The sequence below is a fragment of the Mytilus trossulus genome, chromosome 11 (genome assembly GCF_036588685.1).
Source record: "Mytilus trossulus isolate FHL-02 chromosome 11, PNRI_Mtr1.1.1.hap1, whole genome shotgun sequence".
Lineage (NCBI taxonomy): Eukaryota > Metazoa > Mollusca > Bivalvia > Mytilida > Mytilidae > Mytilus > Mytilus trossulus.
This window is the reverse complement of record NC_086383.1, coordinates 60,949,817-60,970,055: the sequence shown is the minus strand read 5'-3', so window position 1 is coordinate 60,970,055 and position 20,239 is coordinate 60,949,817. Positions and strand designations below refer to the sequence as shown.

At 32.1% G+C, this 20,239-nt stretch overlaps 1 protein-coding gene across 1 annotated transcript; it reads left to right on the top strand.

Moving 5' to 3' along the window:
• The first annotated feature begins 2,728 nt into the window (after window positions 1–2,728).
• On the top strand, window positions 2,729–18,262 carry LOC134690216 (prolyl 4-hydroxylase subunit alpha-3-like). The gene is made up of 9 exons (XM_063550192.1): window positions 2,729–2,888; window positions 4,964–5,026; window positions 5,456–5,620; window positions 6,646–6,728; window positions 10,762–10,870; window positions 13,746–13,811; window positions 14,095–14,148; window positions 15,922–15,990; window positions 18,086–18,262. Exons 1-9 carry the CDS (start codon window positions 2,757–2,759, stop codon window positions 18,260–18,262), a joined length of 918 nt encoding a protein of 305 aa, XP_063406262.1. The 5' UTR covers window positions 2,729–2,756.
• The last annotated feature ends 1,977 nt before the right edge of the window (window positions 18,263–20,239 follow it).

The following is a 20,239-nucleotide window of genomic DNA, read 5'->3' as shown; positions in this document are numbered from 1 at the left end:
AATTTGATTTTTTAAGATTTGTACAAATGGCTAATAATTATACATGTAAGATTTATAAAAAGAAAAATTGGGGTTCATGAGGGATATTTTTTAAGGCATTCAAATGGATGAAACCAGATGATTTCGAAAATGTGACAAAAATATGTAGTAAAACAGATGAACACAAATATGTGAAATAGCCAATAATTATCTTAAAATAAACGACAAAACTCGTATAATTACAAAAATATCTACAATAACACATAAAACAAGAAAAAAGCTTGGTTTGTTTACACTAGAAGCAAAAGAGTTTAAAGGACAAAACGATTGCAACAAAGTTGATGAGCATTTAAAACCGAAAATTCATTAGGATTGTGCCAAACACAGTACAGTCAATCTTTTCCTGGGGGTAAAACAAACATGTGCCTAAACGATGATCACTATATAAAGAGAAAACTGATGAATGGAGAGATATGACTTTACAATACATTTGTATTTCATACAGAGTCTATAAACATATATATTTTTTTATCTTTCAGTATATCAAAAAAAATTAAAAATCAGTTGACAGATGGGTTCAACGGAGAAAAATTAGTAGCGCCTAATCCGGTGTCTATGTACCTGTATGCTAAAACGATCATTGAAGCAGCTAATGTTATTGATAAACTGAGCACAAAAAGCAAAACTGAAACTGAACTTAAGGGTACGTGTTTTTTGTTTTGGTTTCTAGTTTTCTCTGCTTTCTTAAAGTTTTATAGAATCCATTTATGTTCAAATGTTTTATATTTATCCTTCTCGCGCAGTATTTTGCATCTACAGATATCGAGACTCACGTCCCCTGTTATGAATGCATGATCCAAAAGACGAATTTATACGCAGTAAATTGCAAAATGTTCTCTCTACTGTTCTTATGAAGAACCGATTTAAATCTTTTCTTTCAAATACTGCTGAATCATTTTATCTTTAGAATCACAATGATTCTAATAAGATAGGGAAATGGTGTTTGATGGCAAATGAGATTAATATCAAACAGAATTCAAATGATGAGGATTCAAACAATTGATAGGTCACAATTATCAAAACCGTAAGGTCGACTATCAAAGGCCCCGACCTGACAAAATAAGAAACAATTCAAATGAAAAAAACCAACAAAATATATGTGCCCAAAGGTCAATTCATTTATTATGATGGTATATGCAAAATTGCACATGTAGGATTGTAACATACACATGCATCAACTGAGATAAGTAAACGCAATTACATAGAGAGAAAGATGTGTTACTTTAAAAAATTGAATGTTGATAAAAAAAAAATTGTCACGTTTTACAATAATGTTAGTTTAAATTAAACATATGAAAATAGTTCTTTTCTGTTAACCGCAGGATTTCAAACAATTTCCAGTAAAAAATACAAGAAAGATGATATTGAAAATTAAAACCAAATGCACGTCTGGCGCCCTAAATTGTAAAGATTGTGATTATTGCATGCAAGACTGCAAATATCATTAAGATTGTTCAGGGTTTAAATTGGTATTGTACATCAACATTTTTAAGCTATACAATGCTATAAGAAAATAACTTGTTAAAGATTTTATTTTATCATTCATCAAGTTTTAGCAATAGTCAAATTATTTCCAGGGTTGCAAGCGCTATTCAACTCTCAACTACCAGGACAAGTGGATGTTCGAGGTATTCTTAAGTCGTTCATAAGGCTACAAAACACATACAACGTTACGGCTAATGAGATGGCAAGTGGGATCATACTCGGAATAAAGGTTCCTGTATTGAGTGGTATGCATTTTGATCTTTTCAGAGACAATTATTTACGAAACGTAAAAGCAAAAGAACCGAACAACTTCCTTACAATCCAGTCGGTAGTAGACATTTAGTGGAATATTTAAATTCGTTTCTAATCGTTCAAATCAAATTGTAACTTAAAGTATTAACAACCGATGAAATATACTTAAACTTAAAATATCATTATACATGTACTCAATAAAATATTAAGAATGTAAATGATATCAATGACATCAATTACCTGCATACAAAATGTACTAATTATTATAATAATATTAAAAGTAATCTTATTCTTATGACCTATTGTTATAAATACCTTTAAATTTGCATGTTGATACATGTAGGAGCCTTTTCAGTATTCAAATAGTCCATATATTTTTTTTTTTTATCCAAGAAGGGTACCATTAGATGCGTGCTTACTGTATAATACATTATAGATGTTATATATATCAACAAGTAATTTAACATACGTATTTCCCTTAAAGTATTACTTTATAATTTAAAACCTTCATATTTGACATCTGCTAGAAGTGGAGCACAGTCTGCTAACCCTTCGAGACGTCATCAGATAACCTCGGGTACATTTTCCTCAGACTTAAAACGATATGAAATGTTTTATAAACTTGCCTGTCCTTTCGTTGTGTTTCATCTATCCATTGATTTATGATATTTTAATGTCCCTTTATAATCTGCCGCCTATTTTTTCACTGGCAGAGTGTTCGTAAATGTATTCTGGTTCACGGTACTACGTGAAACATACTGAATATTGCGATCGGGAACCAGTCTATCGTACGTGTACCTTGTTTAACTTGTTTAATCAGGAAATACAAATTTTCCTTTGATAGAGTGTTTTTTTTTTATTAAATAGTGCTTTAATTTTTAATGTGAGTAATTAACAAATTAACATTCAATATTCAACACTGCTAAGACTTTCTTTATATTTTAGCTTACGATTGCTATGCCATTGGTGTGTTTGTCTTCATGGCTGGACACACAAGAATTGCTTTACAGTGGTTACAAACAGCGAAAGAGAAGGCAAACAACTTGGACTATAAAAAAGAAACAAGAATTTCAGCAGACCTGAATTACTTAATAAAAGAAATAGAAAGACGAGTAAGTTTGTTCGGCTCATCAATGTATTAATCAGCATTAACATGATTAATGCGTCACGTCACTATTCGACCAGGAACTGCTGGTCCGTCTGAAGTATGGGAAGCATCTAACTTTGTGGTGGTGTTTAGTTTTCAAAATCATGTTTCTAGTGTAACTTTATCAATTGTTTTTTATTTGTTCGTCTTTGTTTGGACTATGATGACGTCTGTTTTTGTCAACTGATAGTTTGTTTTTATCCGTTGGTATTTTCTTACTTTAACAATGTTTTTATTGTTTCTTCTTTTTCAATTCTTCCTTTCTTAATTGCTAGCATGAGTAACCTCTGCATGTGAAAATGATTCACATCTACCTGTTTTCAGAATTTCAGTTACTCCTATTGATATTTATTCATCATTTCAAAATCTAGTGTAAGTGATAAAGTGCCATTTCAAGTCATGTTACCAAGGGAACGATAAATAGAAGGAGCTAAGTGTAGGAATATGTTTTGATAAGCTCAAGTGGCTCTATTGAACGTATAAAGTTTAAAGACAAAATTTGTAAATGCGTGCCGAAATAGTTTGGTGATTAAAGAGAATTGCTGTTAATATGTAAAATTGTAGGTGGTTTGATATTTTAAAAATACCTATTCATATTCATGACAAGAACATATTCAAAACCAAACAATAAAAAGGTGCTGTAAGGTATTTCATATGATATATGATACTAGTTGTTACTACTATACCCTTTCCTTTTCACGAATATAACCTTCCGAATTAGACTATTTACCGGATTATAATAGCATAATCAACACGACGTAGGTAGGGCACATTTGGAGCAAGATATGTTTACCCTTCCTGATCAACTAAGATCACCGCCAGTTTTTGGTGGGGTTCGTGATTCTTAGTCTTAAGTTTACTATGTTGTGTCATCTGTACTATTATTTGTCTGTTTGTCTTTTCATGTTTAGCCTTGGGGTTGTCGGTTTGATTTTGATCTATGAGTTTGACTGTCCCTTGGTATTGTTTGTCCCTCTTATATGTTGACAGGGATGAAAGATGGGACCTTTTTATTGCCACTGGAAATGAAAATATGTTTGAAAGTAGCATTTTAATATTGCAACAGACACTTGTTAAGTGACTCCTCCTTCCAAAGTATTCTTTTAGTATTGGGTTCTAATTTTAATATTTTTTAGGGTGGTATTCATTACTAACTAGTTGTGTTGTCAACCACTAACCGGTTGTCTGTTTCACCATCGGAAGGGCCGAATATCGAATACCAAAAATGCTTACCGGTTTCCTTATAATGCCAAAATAAACTAACTGTAATTCATCGTATTATGAAAACTTGCATTTTAGTGTACTAAAGATAAGGTCTTCAAACATCGACTTAAACTACCTGTTTAACAATTATTCGAGTAACCGGCTAGGCCAAACTATACGATTTAACAACACTGCTAACTAAGTAAAAGGTCAATTATTTTTCAAAGTAAATTATTTCGAGGTTTCAAAAATGTGATGCTCCAGTGAATAAATGTGTCAATAATTCAATATTTTAACGTTGACTTTAGTTAGCCATTTCATGTTTGTATTTGATTGAACAAATCATGTTTTAAGACAAATGCTGTTTTCCAATGTCTCACAATTCGATTAGACCGATATGCATCAAGAGAGCAAACAAAAACTGGGGGAATCGCACGAACCCTTGATATCCTACATTATACACGCATCACTCGCAATACAGTCAAAATGTCACTAACGGGGAATGAACGTGTAATGTTGACTTTTGAAATGAATGTTTTTGTCAGGGATTCACTAGAACAGTTTGTTGTGATATATTTCAACAACCCTGTCTAAATATTTCATACTTGCAATATCTTTGTGATGAATCATTGAATATTTTGGAATAGTGTTGTAGTTGAGTGTTAAAATGTTTCATTGTTTTCGGCTTCAAATGGTTTTAGTTTTAACATCTAATGTTATAATTTCCCTGGGTCGCTGTGCCTATGTTTTTTTCTGGTTTCGGTTAAAAAAGTGAATAGAAATACATTGTGATAAGTGAATTAAAAGTAAGAATTATTATAATTGCTTGTTTTTCAGGATCAAACAGACAGATCACAAACAAAGACGCAAATATTGTATAGTAACATGTGTTTGAAACGAGTAAGTCTTAAAAGCTGCTTATCAAAATTCTATTTTTTTTTGGAAATAACCTTTACAGAAAACTATTTTTACTAGTCAAAGACATCTGAAGCTCCACAAACAATGTGAGGGGTGCCAACGAGTAATTAACATCTTCTGTTCAAGAAGAATGTATAATACTATATTCAAAAGAAAATGTACAAAAATCTAAATGATTGACTTAAAAATTAACTTCTCACCAGTTTGCCTTTCAACCCTTTTCTAAGGCATGTTTAGAAATTGATTATATGTTTAATCGTTTGAAAAAACTAATTAGTACATATGTCATTCATTCAAGGTATAACCAAAACATTTCCAATTAGTATCTTGAGCAGTTCAATTTTAAAAAGTATTAGATAAAAAAACAAGGATTCGAAAACTGTTTGTAAACTTTGATGCTTATAATTATAGGATATACGCTATGATGGAGTTTGTAAATATATAGGAATTACAGAATTATTGTTTTACAAGCAACCGATCAAAGTGGAGTATATCAATAAATCTCCAATGATATTGATCGTCCATGATATCATCAGTCAGAAACTGATCAAGAAGCTGACTGGATTTACAAATCAGGTAGGCATACATCTTATCGCTATTTGTCCGCCATTACTGAATATCACACAGGTTCCCGTAAAATTATGACGTCATAAAACAAAATAGCTGACGCCACAATGAAAAAGTGATTGTTGTATGCGTCAAAAGTTCAAGCGGCAGGGTCAGTCGGGAATAGCGATAAGGTGTATTGTATTTAATACGTGAAATTTACATATATCAAACAATTTTGATCCAATGAATTCATTCGCGAATATATAGTAAAAGATGGACGAAATATAGAAGAGGGACAGTCAAACTCATTGATTGAAAATAAAACTGACAACGCAATGGCTAAAAATAAAAAATAAAAAACAAACAGAAAAAGACAAGTACAGAAGACAAAATATAGAAAACTAAAGACTTAACAATACGAACCCCGACAAAAACAGGTTGTGATCTCATGTTATTCGATAATATATAATTGAATTGTTTGCTACCATTGCTTGTAGTTCTTTCACTTCTGATTCACCTTAAATTTAGTAAGGGATGTACTCAGGTCAGGTTTAGGAATTTTTGTCAGATGTTCGGACTCATTTGAAACAGGGTAAAAAAGTTTGCCCCTTATCAACATATTCATATAAGACTTCAAAATGGTTATAAAAGGTTATTTATCAAAATTTTTCAGATTGTAGATTTTTTTCTTTTGATTCGACTTTAATAATACCAATGCAAATGTAAGGTAAAAGTCAGAGACAGCCTTTTCTCGTCGTTATTTGAAAATTAAGTATCTCGGAGAATAAGCTCCAGAACCCATTAATCATGTTAACTTATTTTTTTCCATAACTTATGACCTAACTGGCTTATAATATCAATTTTTAATTCTAGATTGTTTAATTTTTTTTTTATCGAAATACATCCTCAACATTGTTTCCAATATATATATATCAAGGTTGTTCTCTTACCTACTCATGTCTTGAAACAAAACTACAATATTAAACAAGATACATTTGTCAATTTTATAATAGGTCTTTTATTGTATCATGTTCTCATTTCTGACATTCCAGTTAAAAAGATCGACAGTTAAAAATGTAGCAGCGGTTTCGGAAAAGGATAAGAATGTTCATTCGGAAAACAGAATTAGCTCGACGTAAGTTCATAGTCCAGTCATGCGCAGGGATTTATGATTACACTGATAGTTAATATTGGATTGAACGATTGATATGTATATGTGATAGTCATGCACAGTGATTTATAATTACACTGATAGTTAATATTTGATTGAACGATTGATATTCATCGGCGTCAGTCATGCCCAGTGATTTATCATGTCACTGATTGCTAATATTTGACTGAACGATTGATAAGTATAGGCGTCAGTCATGCCCAGTGATTTATAAAAAAAAAGAAATCAATGATTGTTAATATTTGATTGAACGATTGACAATTATAGGCGTCAGTCATGCCCAGTGATTTATAATGTTCCTGATTGTTGATATTTGATTGAACGATTGATAATTATAGGCGTCAGTCATGCCCAGTGATTTATAATGTCCCTGATTGTTAATATTTGATTGAACGATTGATAATTATAGTCGTCAGTCATGCCCAGTGATTTATAATGTCCCTGGTTGTTAATTTTTGATTGAACGATTGATAATTATAGGCGTCAGTCATGCCCAGTGATTTATAATGTCCCTGGTTGTTAATTTTTGATTGAACGATTGGTAATTATAGTCGTCAGTCATGCCCAGTGATTTATAATGTCCCTGGTTGTTAATTTTTGATTGAACGATTGATAATTATAGGCGTCGGTCATGCCCAGTGATTTATAATGTCCCTGATTGTTAATATTTGATTGAACGATTGACAATTATAGGCGTCAGTCATGCCCAGTGATTTATAATGTCCCTGATTGTTAATATTTGATTGAACGATTGATAATTATAGGCGTCAGTCATGCCCAGTGATTTTTAATGTCCCTGGTTGTTAATATTTGATTGAACGATTGACAATTATAGGCGTCAGTCATGCCCAGTGATTTATAATGTTCCTGATTGTTAATATTTGATTGAACGATTGATAATTATAGGCGTTAGTCATGCCCAGTGATTTATAATGTCCCTGGTTGTTAATTTTTGATTGAACGATTGATAATTATAGTCGTCAGTCATGCCCAGTGATTTATAATGTCCCTGGTTGTTAATTTTTGATTGAACGATTGATAATTATAGGCGTCAGTCATGCCCAGTGATTTATAATGTCCCTGATTGTTAATTTTTGATTGAACGATTGATAATTATAGTCGTCAGTCATGTCCAGTGATTTATAATGTCCCTGGTTGTTAATTTTTGATTGAACGATTAATATTATAGGCGTCAGTCATGCCCAGTGATTTATAATGTCCCTGATTGTTAATATTTGATTGAACGATTGAAAATTATAGGCGTCAGTCATGTCCAGTGATTTATAATGTCACTGACTGTTAATATTTGATTGAACGATTGATAATTATAGGCGTCAGTCATGCCCAGTGATTTAAAATGTTCTTGATTGTTAATATTTGATTGAACGATTGATAATTATAGGCGTCAGTCATGCCCAGTGATTTATAATGTTCCTGATTGTTAATATTTGATTGAACGATTGATAATCATAGGCGTCAATCATGCCCAGTGATTTATAATGTCACTGATTGTTAATATTTGATTGAACTATTGATAATTATAGGCGTCAGTCATGCCCAGTGATTTAAAATGTCCCTGATTGTTAATATTTGATTGAACGATTGATAATTATAGGCGTCAGTCATGCCCAGTGATTTAAAATGTTCTTGATTGTTAATATTTGATTGAACGATTGATAATTATAGGCGTCAGTCATGCCCAGTGATTTATAATGTTCCTGATTGTTAATATTTGATTGAACGATTGATAATCATAGGCGTCAGTCATGCCCAGTGATTTATAATGTCACTGATTGTTAATATTTGATTGAACGATTGATAATTATAGGCGTCAGTCATGCCCAGTGATTTAAAATGTCCCTGATTGTTAATTTTTGATTGAACGATTGATAATCATAGGCGTCAGTCATGCCCAGTGATTTATAATGTCACTGATTGTTAATATTTGATTGAACGATTGATAATTATAGGCGTCAGTCATGCCCAGTGATTTAAAATGTCCCTGATTGTTAATTTTTGATTGAACGATTGATAATCATAGGCGTCAGTCATGCCCAGTGATTTATAATGTCACTGACTGTTAATATTTGATTGAACAATTGATAGGTTATTACAGGTTTACGACGTAATTTCTCCAGACAAAAACTTTATATTGAATTAGGTTTAGAAAATCTTGGAGAATAGACTAGGATTACATCTGCAAACTTATATGAGTTAGTCAAGCCATATCTTCCAAGAAAAACCCGTTATACTTTGAGGAATGAAAATAACACTTTTCATCCGCCTCTTGCTAGAACTAGCTCTTATTTTATAGTTGCATTCCTTCCACTATGAGACTTTTGAATAGTCTTCCTTTGAGTTTACAAAAATCCCCAAGTTTGGGTACATTTAGAAGTGGACTGGACAATGCGGTATGGACTTTGCTCATTGTTGAAGGCCGTACGGTGACCTATAGTTGTTAATGTTTGTGTCATTTTGGTCTTTTGTGGATAGTTGTCTCATTGGCAGTCATACCACATCTTCTTTTTTATATGAACAAGTATTATAGGACTGATGATATATTTAAACTTTTAAACTATGGGATAAGGAAACTTGATATAAGTCATTGTAAACTCAAAAATACTGCTAGCAATCTAAAAACTCATCTGTTTAATCAGTTCTTATTCGAGAAAATTTTTTGTGCATACTGTTATCCATGTTATCACCCTGTTGAGGATAACAACCATTTCATTTTCATTTGGCCTGATTTAAATGATGTAAAACAGGTCCTTTTTTATTCTATTAACTCTATTGCTGACAATGTTGATATACATATTGAATAAATACTTTTTAGAAAGTATCATCATTGCCGAACACATAATTCATTTGAAAAGGTCTTTCCGAATCGAATGGACGTACACTCTGACATAAATATTTGCCTATGATCTTTACTCAAACAAAGATTCACTCAAAAGTGCATTACTGAAAAAGGGTGATGTTAATTATTTGTTTGTGTAGTATCTCAGCGCCTTTAAAATACAATTAGAAATACAAAAACATTACCACTCCCCTCCACTTTGCCAAATACTCCTTGGAGATAAAAATACCATTTGAAACAAACAGAAAGATAGAAATGAAGTGATCCTTAACATCGCAATTATTTTTCTTTGTCTGTTAGCACGCTGATGCAGTCTACTTTTTTTTTTTGCGTATTCGAGACATCTTTAAACTACTGAAATTCATCCGAAATTACTTTTCTAAAGGAGTGACCACTTTACTTAAAAAAAACGTTGTTTGTTCTGCGTCAGAATATTTTCTCTCGCGAAAGTTAATATATATATTTGTTTTTCGATGGTACACATTTAATATTTATTTATCAATATTATTTATGGGGAAACTTTGGATTTAGAATATTTGTTCAATCTAAGTATCTGTATCACCTAATTATTTTTTAAATCAAATTGTGGAAATATCCTCCCCCTTTTTTTAAAAACAAATGGTCGTTCCCTAACTGATAGACAAGTTGTTTGAAAATTTGATTTCGGTTCTACGTAATGAACATTTAAATGACATATAGTTTACAAATGGTTTACAAGTGTGAACAAACCTTATATACTGGTAACTAAACAAGGTGTATAGATGTGAACAATTTTAATGTGAAACTAGTGTACTTTACATTAAACCAAATGTAAACATTTTTACTGTACACGGCGTTTGGTGTGAACACGGCCTATGACTATGATGACTACGTTTAATGGAGCGATAGTAAAGGAAACAACCCAAAAAATCAAAACAATCGAAGATAAACAGATAAAAAGTGACCAAGGAAAAACAAAAAGAGTACAACAGTAAGGGAAATGTAAGATTCAAAATTGAAAAATCATATGAACAAGATGTGGTATGAATGAAATTGAGACAATTCGCAATCCAAATCAACATGTATAAAAATTGAAAATTATTGGTCAAAGTTCGTCCTTGAACATGGAGTCTTGGCTCATAATGTTAACTCTTGTTGTAGATACCACTTTAAAAACGACACAACAGATCCTGATGTCATCAAGCTGAATGATCGTCTTGAACGTTTGACTGGACTGAGAACAAATCCACATCAAGCTGATCACCTGCAGGTACAAACTGATATCGTGGGTATTCTGTTTAAAATAAAAATTAAAGATGGCTGCAATTCTAACTAGTATAGCAAGTTAACTTGGTAATATGACTTTATGAGTGGTGAAAGTTATCTTGGAACGAGTTGTCATGAAGTCTGGTCTTTTCCGGACTGCATCAGTACTACAAAAAAACTTAAGTCTAGTCTGATAAGGATAAATTTAACTTGAAGGCTTGCTCACATTTTCTTAAGTTTACTAAAATGTCAGTTATAAGGACTGCTCTAACGTTTGCAGATATTAGTACTATACTCAAATGTTCTGGAGTTCAGTGGAGTAAGTATTGTTACTAAGATTGAATGTTGGATATTCAAAGTTAAAATGCATACCAACATCCAATATATATATCGTATATGTAAGAAATGTATTTCAGAAAACAAAACACCATGTAAATGTATGTTGCTAACTAGTGCCAAGAAGAAACTTTCAAACAAGTAAATGAACTCTTCATAGATACCAGGACTAAATTTGTATATACGCCAGACGCGCGGTTCGTCTACAAAAGACTCATCAGTGACTTTAGAATCCAAAAAGTTAAAAAAGCCAAATAAAGTACAAAGTTGCATAGCATTGAGGACAAAAATTCCTAAAAGTTTTGACAAATTCAGCCAAGGTAAATAGTTATCAAAGGTACCAGGATTATAATTTAATACGCCAGACGCGCGTTTCGTCTACACAAGACTCATCAGTGACACTCAGATCAAAACAGTTGAAATGCCAAACAAATATAAAGATGAAGAGCATTGAGGACCCAAAAATTCCTAAAAGTTGTGCCAAATACGGCTAAGGTAAACAATCTATGCATAAGAGACTTAGTATTTCAAAAATGCAATATTTTGTAAACAGTTAATTTATGAATATAACCATATCAATGATTATTCATGTCAGCACAAAAGTGCTGGCTACTAGGCTTGTGATACCCTCGCGGAAATACATCTCCACCAGTAGTGGCATCGACCCAGTGGTTGTAAATGAACTGATCATAGAAACCAGGACTTAATTTTAAATATACTCGTTTCGTCTACAGAAGACTCATCAGTGACGCTCGAATCCAAAAGTTTTGCCAAATTCAGCTAAGGTAATTAAGTTAGTTTTATTACATGCCAAATGTCTTATATAATGTGATATGATAGAATTAATTCATTAAATGTCATTAAAACTCATTTATTTTTTAAATTCCGTTCCAACTGATTTATTTAGTAAATTGTCAAACTCCTGATAAAATGTTTATGAAATGACTAATTGATTCATTAAAATATGGGTAAGTTATGATTCTCTGTCACAATATTTTTTAAACTTTAAACTATTTAAACTACAACCTCATTGGTCTAGTGAAGGTCAACTTGCCTTGAAAATGATAAAGCAACGGTGAATTCCAATGTAAAGCCAAACAAAATACTTTAAATTACTAACTTGCTTTGACTGGATAAACAACGGTTAAAAACAAAAGGAGCATATAATAATAGACATCATGTCAAAATTTATATCGACTTTGTCTCGTCCTTTTATCACGAAGTGTGTATCATTAAATGTAAAAGACAAGGCGAGTTTATAGTTCCTTATTGGCGTATTGTTTCCACAAGGCCGTGGTGAAATCTGTTTTTTATTGAACATGCAGAGGTAGCAATAAACAGTTAGGAAAAAATACTAAAATTAGCCCTGATGAATTTTACCATCCCCTTTTCATTGCTATCTTGCAATATCAAGATTACTGTTTGAGTCATGTATGGGCATATGTATGTAATCAGAATCTTCCAGATATTTTATATCAAGTATATAAAATGGTATAATATAATTTCTTTTTGGTGTATCCATGGCAACAATCTGCATTTATTTGTTTTAAAATATTGCAAAAAGGGGGGTAAAGATGTCACATATTTCCACAAAATTTTGCTAAAAGTAGAATTTCAATTGCTTGAAGTAATACCTTTTCTGAAACTGTGTGCACATATCATTCAACAAATCCAATCAAAACCATATGTCTTTCATCTCATTTTTTGTTAAAATTGCGCCAAAAACTTCGTGTAGACAAAGAGTGTTTGTAAACAGTACATTAATTTCTGGACCGACGGCCGGTCTAGCTATGAAAATACGGATTGTGAAACAACAAACAGCCCATCAAACATGTAAAAAGTAATCTTGATGCTCTTATAAACCATCTTTGAAGGCTAAATTAGCCCTCATCTGTCTAAAAAGGAATTTTATTAAACAAAAAATTCCTATTTGAAAAATCCACAGGGGCCAAATAAAGGCAACAGTAGTATACCGCTGTTCAAAACTCATAAATCCATGGTCAAAAAACAAAATCGGGGCAACAAACCAAAACTGAGGAAAACGCATTAAATATAAGAGGAGAACAACGACACAACACCGAAACGCAACAGCACACAGAAACGGACCAAGCAACAGACAATACACCACGAGAATAACAAATATAACATCAAAATGCGAAACTAAACTCCTAACAGTTTATTGCTACCTAAAAAATCATCCTGAACGTTCCCGATTATGGAATAAATGAAGAAACACGCATTTACCGAATCAAATTTGTAAAGTGGAAATTCTATTTCGTAACTTTGCTCTTTTTGTTAATTATCAATACGTCCATTTCAAACATTGCGTTTTTTAAGGTTCAGACACAGTTATCACCGTTAAGAGCTTCAGAAGCAGCAAGTTTGTATTAATTCTATAGAAATAGCATGTATATAACCTTCCTTACAACACCGGCCAACACATGTGATTCCGTTAGCTTTATCTTGTATTAAAAAACATGTTCATTGTGTGCTTGAAATTTTAAATGCGTTTGTATGACATAATTTCATGTTCTTTGTTTCAGGTTGTAAATTATGGTATCGGAGGAGAATTTCAAACACATTTTGATTGGATGAATGATAGAAAATCCGTAATGTATCAACTATATATATAGATTTGTTATAATTTGAAAACCTTAACCAGCTCTTTTTGTTTATCTTATTTATCCAACAGTTTATATTTTGTAGTTCAGATGATTTTTTTTTGAAATACCACAAGTTCTTCCTTCTCTTTTGGTGTGTAATTAATCATTTTAAAGTTACACTTTGTATGCCTTAAAGTTGACCGATTATTGTTTTAAAGACACCCACACACCCACACACAGAGAAAACATCGATACTGTTGTTTTTAAACATGAATAATTGATATTTTAGGTGGAGAAATTGTTTTACACTGGCACAAACAGGATACTGACAATAATAATTTACGTAAGTGTTCTTATTTACTTCAGACGGATGGATGATATGTAAAGTCTAATGTTATAATCAATCGTTTTGGTCTTCAACACAACAAGAAAATTCCGCACCAGGAGGCGGGCTTCAGCTGGACCTTATGCACTATGTGTAGCATTAATTTGTATCTATGCATCAATAACAGTATTGCTAAATTGACAAGAATACACACAAATTGATAAAAAAAAAAAACAATTACAAATTATAAAACGAAATTACAGTTTCAGTTTGTGTATTCAAATACCATTGCGAGTCGTGTCTTACTCAACCAGTGAAAGATATGGAATATAATATTTACAAAAACACGTGTTTAAGTTATAAATCAACACCCGAGATTAAAGAGCTTTTTTCTCTCGTTTGGAATTTTTGCGTTCATATACTTTTAAACAATTGTTTCAGTTTATTTGTCGAAGTCATTGAAGTAAAATAGTATTCGGATAGACCCAGTGATTGATCACGTGACACAATATTTTTTTTTAATGTACCTTCCCAATGTTTAAAATAGGCGGGTTTACATGCCGTTGAAACTAACTTTCCACTTTCACAATTGGACTTAAACGCATTCGTTGAAGATGAAGAGAAAAGAGTCATTATTTAGTAAAGTTTAGATAAGAATATCAGGAAGATTTCATTTTAAATACTGAGAAAAAACAAAGTTTGTACATGGAAACAATTAATGATTAACTAAGATTTTTATCATGTTTATAGATGAAATTTGCATGAACACCTCATTTTTATTATCATGATTTTACTGATAAAAAAATAGGGTTGTTGAGTCAATATGTGTAAGATAGAATGTCTATGAAATCACTTAATACATGATTTGGCTATATACAGTCCGTATAACAATAGCAAGTGCCCGTGTAACCATACAAAGTACCTCTGGTACGGCAAAACCATACAATAATATAGCATCATGTTTCTTTGCAAGATTCCCGGAAAAAATGTACCGTTTTCTTACTTTGAATACTAAGTCAGAGTGTATCAAATAAAGGCAACAGTAGTATACCGCTGTTCAATCTCATAAATCCATGGACAAAAAACAAAATCGGGATAACAAACCACTTTCCACCGAGGGAAACGTATCAAAATATTCTAAGGGTAAAACTCTGTTTCAAATGAATTATCACGATCTCAAAGTGATACAACGATTATTTCACATGTGAAATAAGTCTAATACTTTCACATCTCTGACGTTGTACACCAGTAGGTGTTGTCAATTAAGAATTTGCATCAAAGCAATTGCGTTACATGAAAATAAAAAGAACTGTTATGATTGTAAATCACCACCAGAGATCAAATGACTTAGAATTTAACATCTACAGGTCACCTTGCGGACTTCAGATATGATCAACACCAACTCAATATACAGGTGTATTAAAGGCCCCCAAATGACTAATGAAAAACAACTCAGGCAAGAAAACTAAATCCCTATTTAAGGTACAAATAATGAACGAAAGACACATACGATATACAGCAACAAATGACCTATTTTCATGGCGCATAATCCTCTCCTCTAACATGGGACAATCGTGTAACATATAAAATAAGAACAAACTATACGAAATAGTTTAAAAGAGCGTAATTCGACAGATCAATTAAAGGCATAACACAAGCAACTAACGAATCTTTTTTTGTTCGGTCACTAGTTGATGGATTTTCTATATTTGAAACCTGGGATTCCTTTTTTTAACTATTTTATTTCATTTGCATAAGGATTTATGTACTAATTCTTTATTCTAATTTAAGTTGAGTGACGTAAAGGTTGGCGGTTCCACAGTTTTCCCAGAATTAGGCCTTGCTGTGTCGCCTGTAAAGGTAAAACCATAAAAAGAAATACGAACTCTAGTAATTTGTTTGGCTGTCTAAATATTTTGATGTGAGCGTCACTGATGAGTCTTGTGTAGACGAAACGCGCATCTGGCGTACTTAATTATAATCCTGGTACCTTTGATAACTATTTGAAGAGTATATAAAATATACAGTAAATTAGAAATTTTGTTTTGACATTTTTAACATACAATTGTGTGCACATAAAGAATTTAAAAAACATGATAATTCATGATCCGCAACTTAAAAACATGAGTCACGATTATAACGATTCTCCCATGTGGAGTTTTTAGTGTTTTTTTTGCTGCTTATTCTTTTAAAAGTTTTCTACTTGTGTCATGTGTACTATTTTTTGTCTGTTTGTCTTCTTTTTAACCATGGCGTTGTCAGTTTTGTTTCGACTTATGAGTTTGACTGTCCCTCTTGTATCTTTCGTCCCTCTTTTATCAAATTACAACCATAGCCTAGATTGCCGAATGATTTACGAATATTTATAAGACCAAGACAAGAAAACAGGTAGTGACACAACTATCCTTAGTCAACAACGATGTTATTATTCACGGATGTCATAGGAAATGCCCTAATGAAATGTTTAAACACATGCTGCACGAATTTGGTGACCGTTCAATTTGTAAACATCAATTAAATATCAATATACATATAGTTGTCAAATCTTTTTTGAGTTTGAAATTTGTTCATTTTTTTTCTACATGCTTCGATGCTGTCAGTTTTTTGTTCGTTCGAGTATCTGCTTTTTCATCTTTAGGTTCTTTTTCTGGACAGGACCGTGGCCAACCAATCGTTAAATTATTAAAATAAAAAATATTCTGATTGAATTCGCTGGTATCAAACAATGGTGTCAATGTGAATTGCAATATTAATTGGTTAAGATACTGGTTCCGTTTGCTGAATTGTTTTTTTTTTAACGTTTGCTCACTGGTCTCACTGGTAAAGGAGTAGAATACCGCGGTTCAATAGCCAATATAAATAAGTACTCTCGCAATTCTAGGAGTATATAAAAGATACTGTTTTAGTAGATACAACTTTTGTTTTGAAATTTTTAACATTGTGATTTTGAATTTTAGTTTCTTGTGTATAATTCGGAGTTTAGTATGTCGTCCATTATCACTGAACTAGTATACATATTTTTAAGGGGCCATCTGAAGGACGCCTTTGGGTGCAGGAGTTTCTCACTACATTAAAGACTCATTGGTTGCCTTCGGCTGTTGTCTGCTCTATGGTCGGGTTGTTGTCCCTTTGACACATTTTCCATTTCTTTTCTCAATTTTATACATCGTAAATGATATTCCACAAACGAAAATACTCAAAAGGAACAGCATGTTAAAAGAGGTTAAACCAATATTTTAGGTTATAATTATTGGAGGGCTTGCACCTTCAAACTACTTTAACCCTGCAACATTATATGTGCCTGTTCCATTTCATAAGCTGTAATTCAGTGATGCAGTGTTTTATATTTGTTTGTTTGTTCATTATTTTGTACATAGATTAAGCTGTTAGATTTTTCGTTTGAATTGTTTTACATTTGTCATTTCGGTGCCTTTTAGAGCTGAGTATACGATATAGCAAGAACTGATAAGTTATTTAACCAACCACTTTCTACATAAGTAAGAATTATAACATTTATTATCCATTCGTGTAATGTGTTAGGACTTTTGATGTTGCAATTTTTTCTTTTGTAAAAACAAATGCTCATTGCCTTACGGTGACCTTTAATTGTATATGTAATGTCTGTTTTGTTTGGTCTCTTGTGGGGAACAAATTTCTGTGCATTTATACAACATGTTATTTTTCAATATCCCATTCTTGAGAAACGTTTTGACGGCATTTTCAAAGTAGAAAAGACTTTTCCACGTGAACTAATGTTATTAAAATGAAAGGCATCTAAAATGTCAAGTAAATGAAAATATTTTATGTATCATTTTTTTTAGAAGAAAATATTGAAAGTATATATCGTTTAAATCAGCTTTTGTGGTTAATTTACTGTCACATTACAAATATGAATATAATGTATAAGATAAAAGTATCTATTTAACCTAAATTGCATTATAATGTTATCTTATAGGGTTCGGCATTAATTTTTACAAACTTGGGCAAAGATGGAAACGGTGACCTATCGACATTACATGCAGGATGTCCAGTATTTTTTGGATCGAAATGGATCGCAAATAAATGGATACATACAAAAGACCAGGACATGAATTTTCTGAAGACCATTCCCTCGATTTGGGAGCATTTCTAGACCATGGCCTTTCAAGATAATTTTTAGTGTTCAAACTTATCTGAAAAAAAGTATTAATTTTAGAATAATAAAAAAACCTCATTTGCATTGGCAGACATACGTATTTTTGTATTTCCTTTGTAATGCATAGCTATTGATATATACTGTTGTTTCAGTAGCAGATCCCTGCTCAACGGACCAATGAAACCATCGGTGAAGTGGAGTTTTCAAGCTTGAAATGTCATAATGATTAATTGTGTTTTGTTCAATGTCAAGTGACATATATCTCATGCATGTTTTGGATAAGAAAAATTACACTCTAAAAGAAAAAGATGAAAATGTGACTTGATTTGTTTTTCTTTTTACCTGAGTGTTATCAGGTTTTTTTTCGACTAATACGTTTGAATTTTCCTTCGGTTTCTGATGCCCCTCTTTTATCGTTTTGGTCGGCAATTAAATTAAAAAAAAAGTTTTCAAGAGTTTGAATATGATATTGAAAGACATCATGGTAAAAGTAGTATACCGCTGTTCGAAAGTCATAAATATATTGAGAGAGAACAAATCAGGCTTACAAACTAAAACCGGGGGAACACATCAAATATAAGAGTATGGGAATTGTCGTACAATAGATAGAACGAGAACAAATAAACAATCGATAAAAAGATAAGTGCTGCAAAGTAGGTTAACAAACATATGGGGCAGAAATCTAGTTCACTAGTTGGATTTAGTGAATGCGATAAAAAAAATATATGTACATTGTCGGAAAATATGAAATTTATTTGTTATAGTTTTACAAATGTAATGAAAAGCGAGGCCTACCGAGCTTTTCTACTGTTTATTTACACGTGTTACAGTGCTAATACTTTTTATATTTCCCGCAATGTACATATACCGTTTTTATCTTGTAATTTGCAGCCGAAACATGAGCAATTCCAATCAACGCCTCTGATTTTTCAAAGAAATAAACATATATGAAACGCGGACCGTGAGGAGGACCCGAAAAGAAACTGTTTCTAAGGACGAAATATCCATATAACCGATTGTTCAACATTCAAGTGGGTAACATGAGACTATAATTGTACAAATAAAGCAAATAATGTTTGTGTACCTATTATTTTTACAATAGTTATCTGTTTGCAGGATAAAAGCAGATATTTTTGCAACAATGTGTAGATACAAAGACCTTGGCACACTTCATACACCAGGCTTCCGATTTCTACTTACCCTGTACGTGCAATAATTCTATAATTGTGTGAATTCGTTATTGCTATTATTGAAAAATAGACAAAACTACGCGATTGAGTATGATAGTTAACGGAATTTTTGAATAAATAAAGCTGTTTCACAAACCACGCCTCCTGTTCGTGAGGTTGTCATAGATATTTTGTTTTGTTTACCTACTGGTTCCCAGATATGATATCTATGTTTCATTTTATAGAGACATATCATGAGACAATAACAATCAAAACCAAGCTCACAAAACCAAAGGACATTTAAATCAACAGTTATAAAAGATAAATTAGAAACAACACGACCTTCACTTAAAGACGGGAGTGAAATCAGGTAATTCGGAAGGGTAAGCATTTCCTTTACCGTATTTGGCACTTATCGTGTTATTTCTTTGTTCAGTTTGGTAATGATGGAAGGTTTTTTTTATGGCTGAGAATGTAACAAGTATAACTAACATAAATAGGGACTGCCTTGAATTATATATGTTGCAGACCGAAAGGGACGGGAAAGGTAGTACAGCATTTAGTGTAAGTTTAAGAAGTTTGAGGCATACAACTGTTGAAAATATGCCTATATATTGACATTAAAAAGAAATGTAGTGCTTATGAGCTTTCTAGAGGTGGCGTGAATCAGATCCTTAAAAATTCCAAAGATCTTTTTTAGTACATACAATTTAACTTTCTTTCATATTGTAAAAGTATTAAATCATTTGACTTTTCAACACTTTTCACAAGTATTCCACATTCCAAACTAAAAGACAAATTGGTA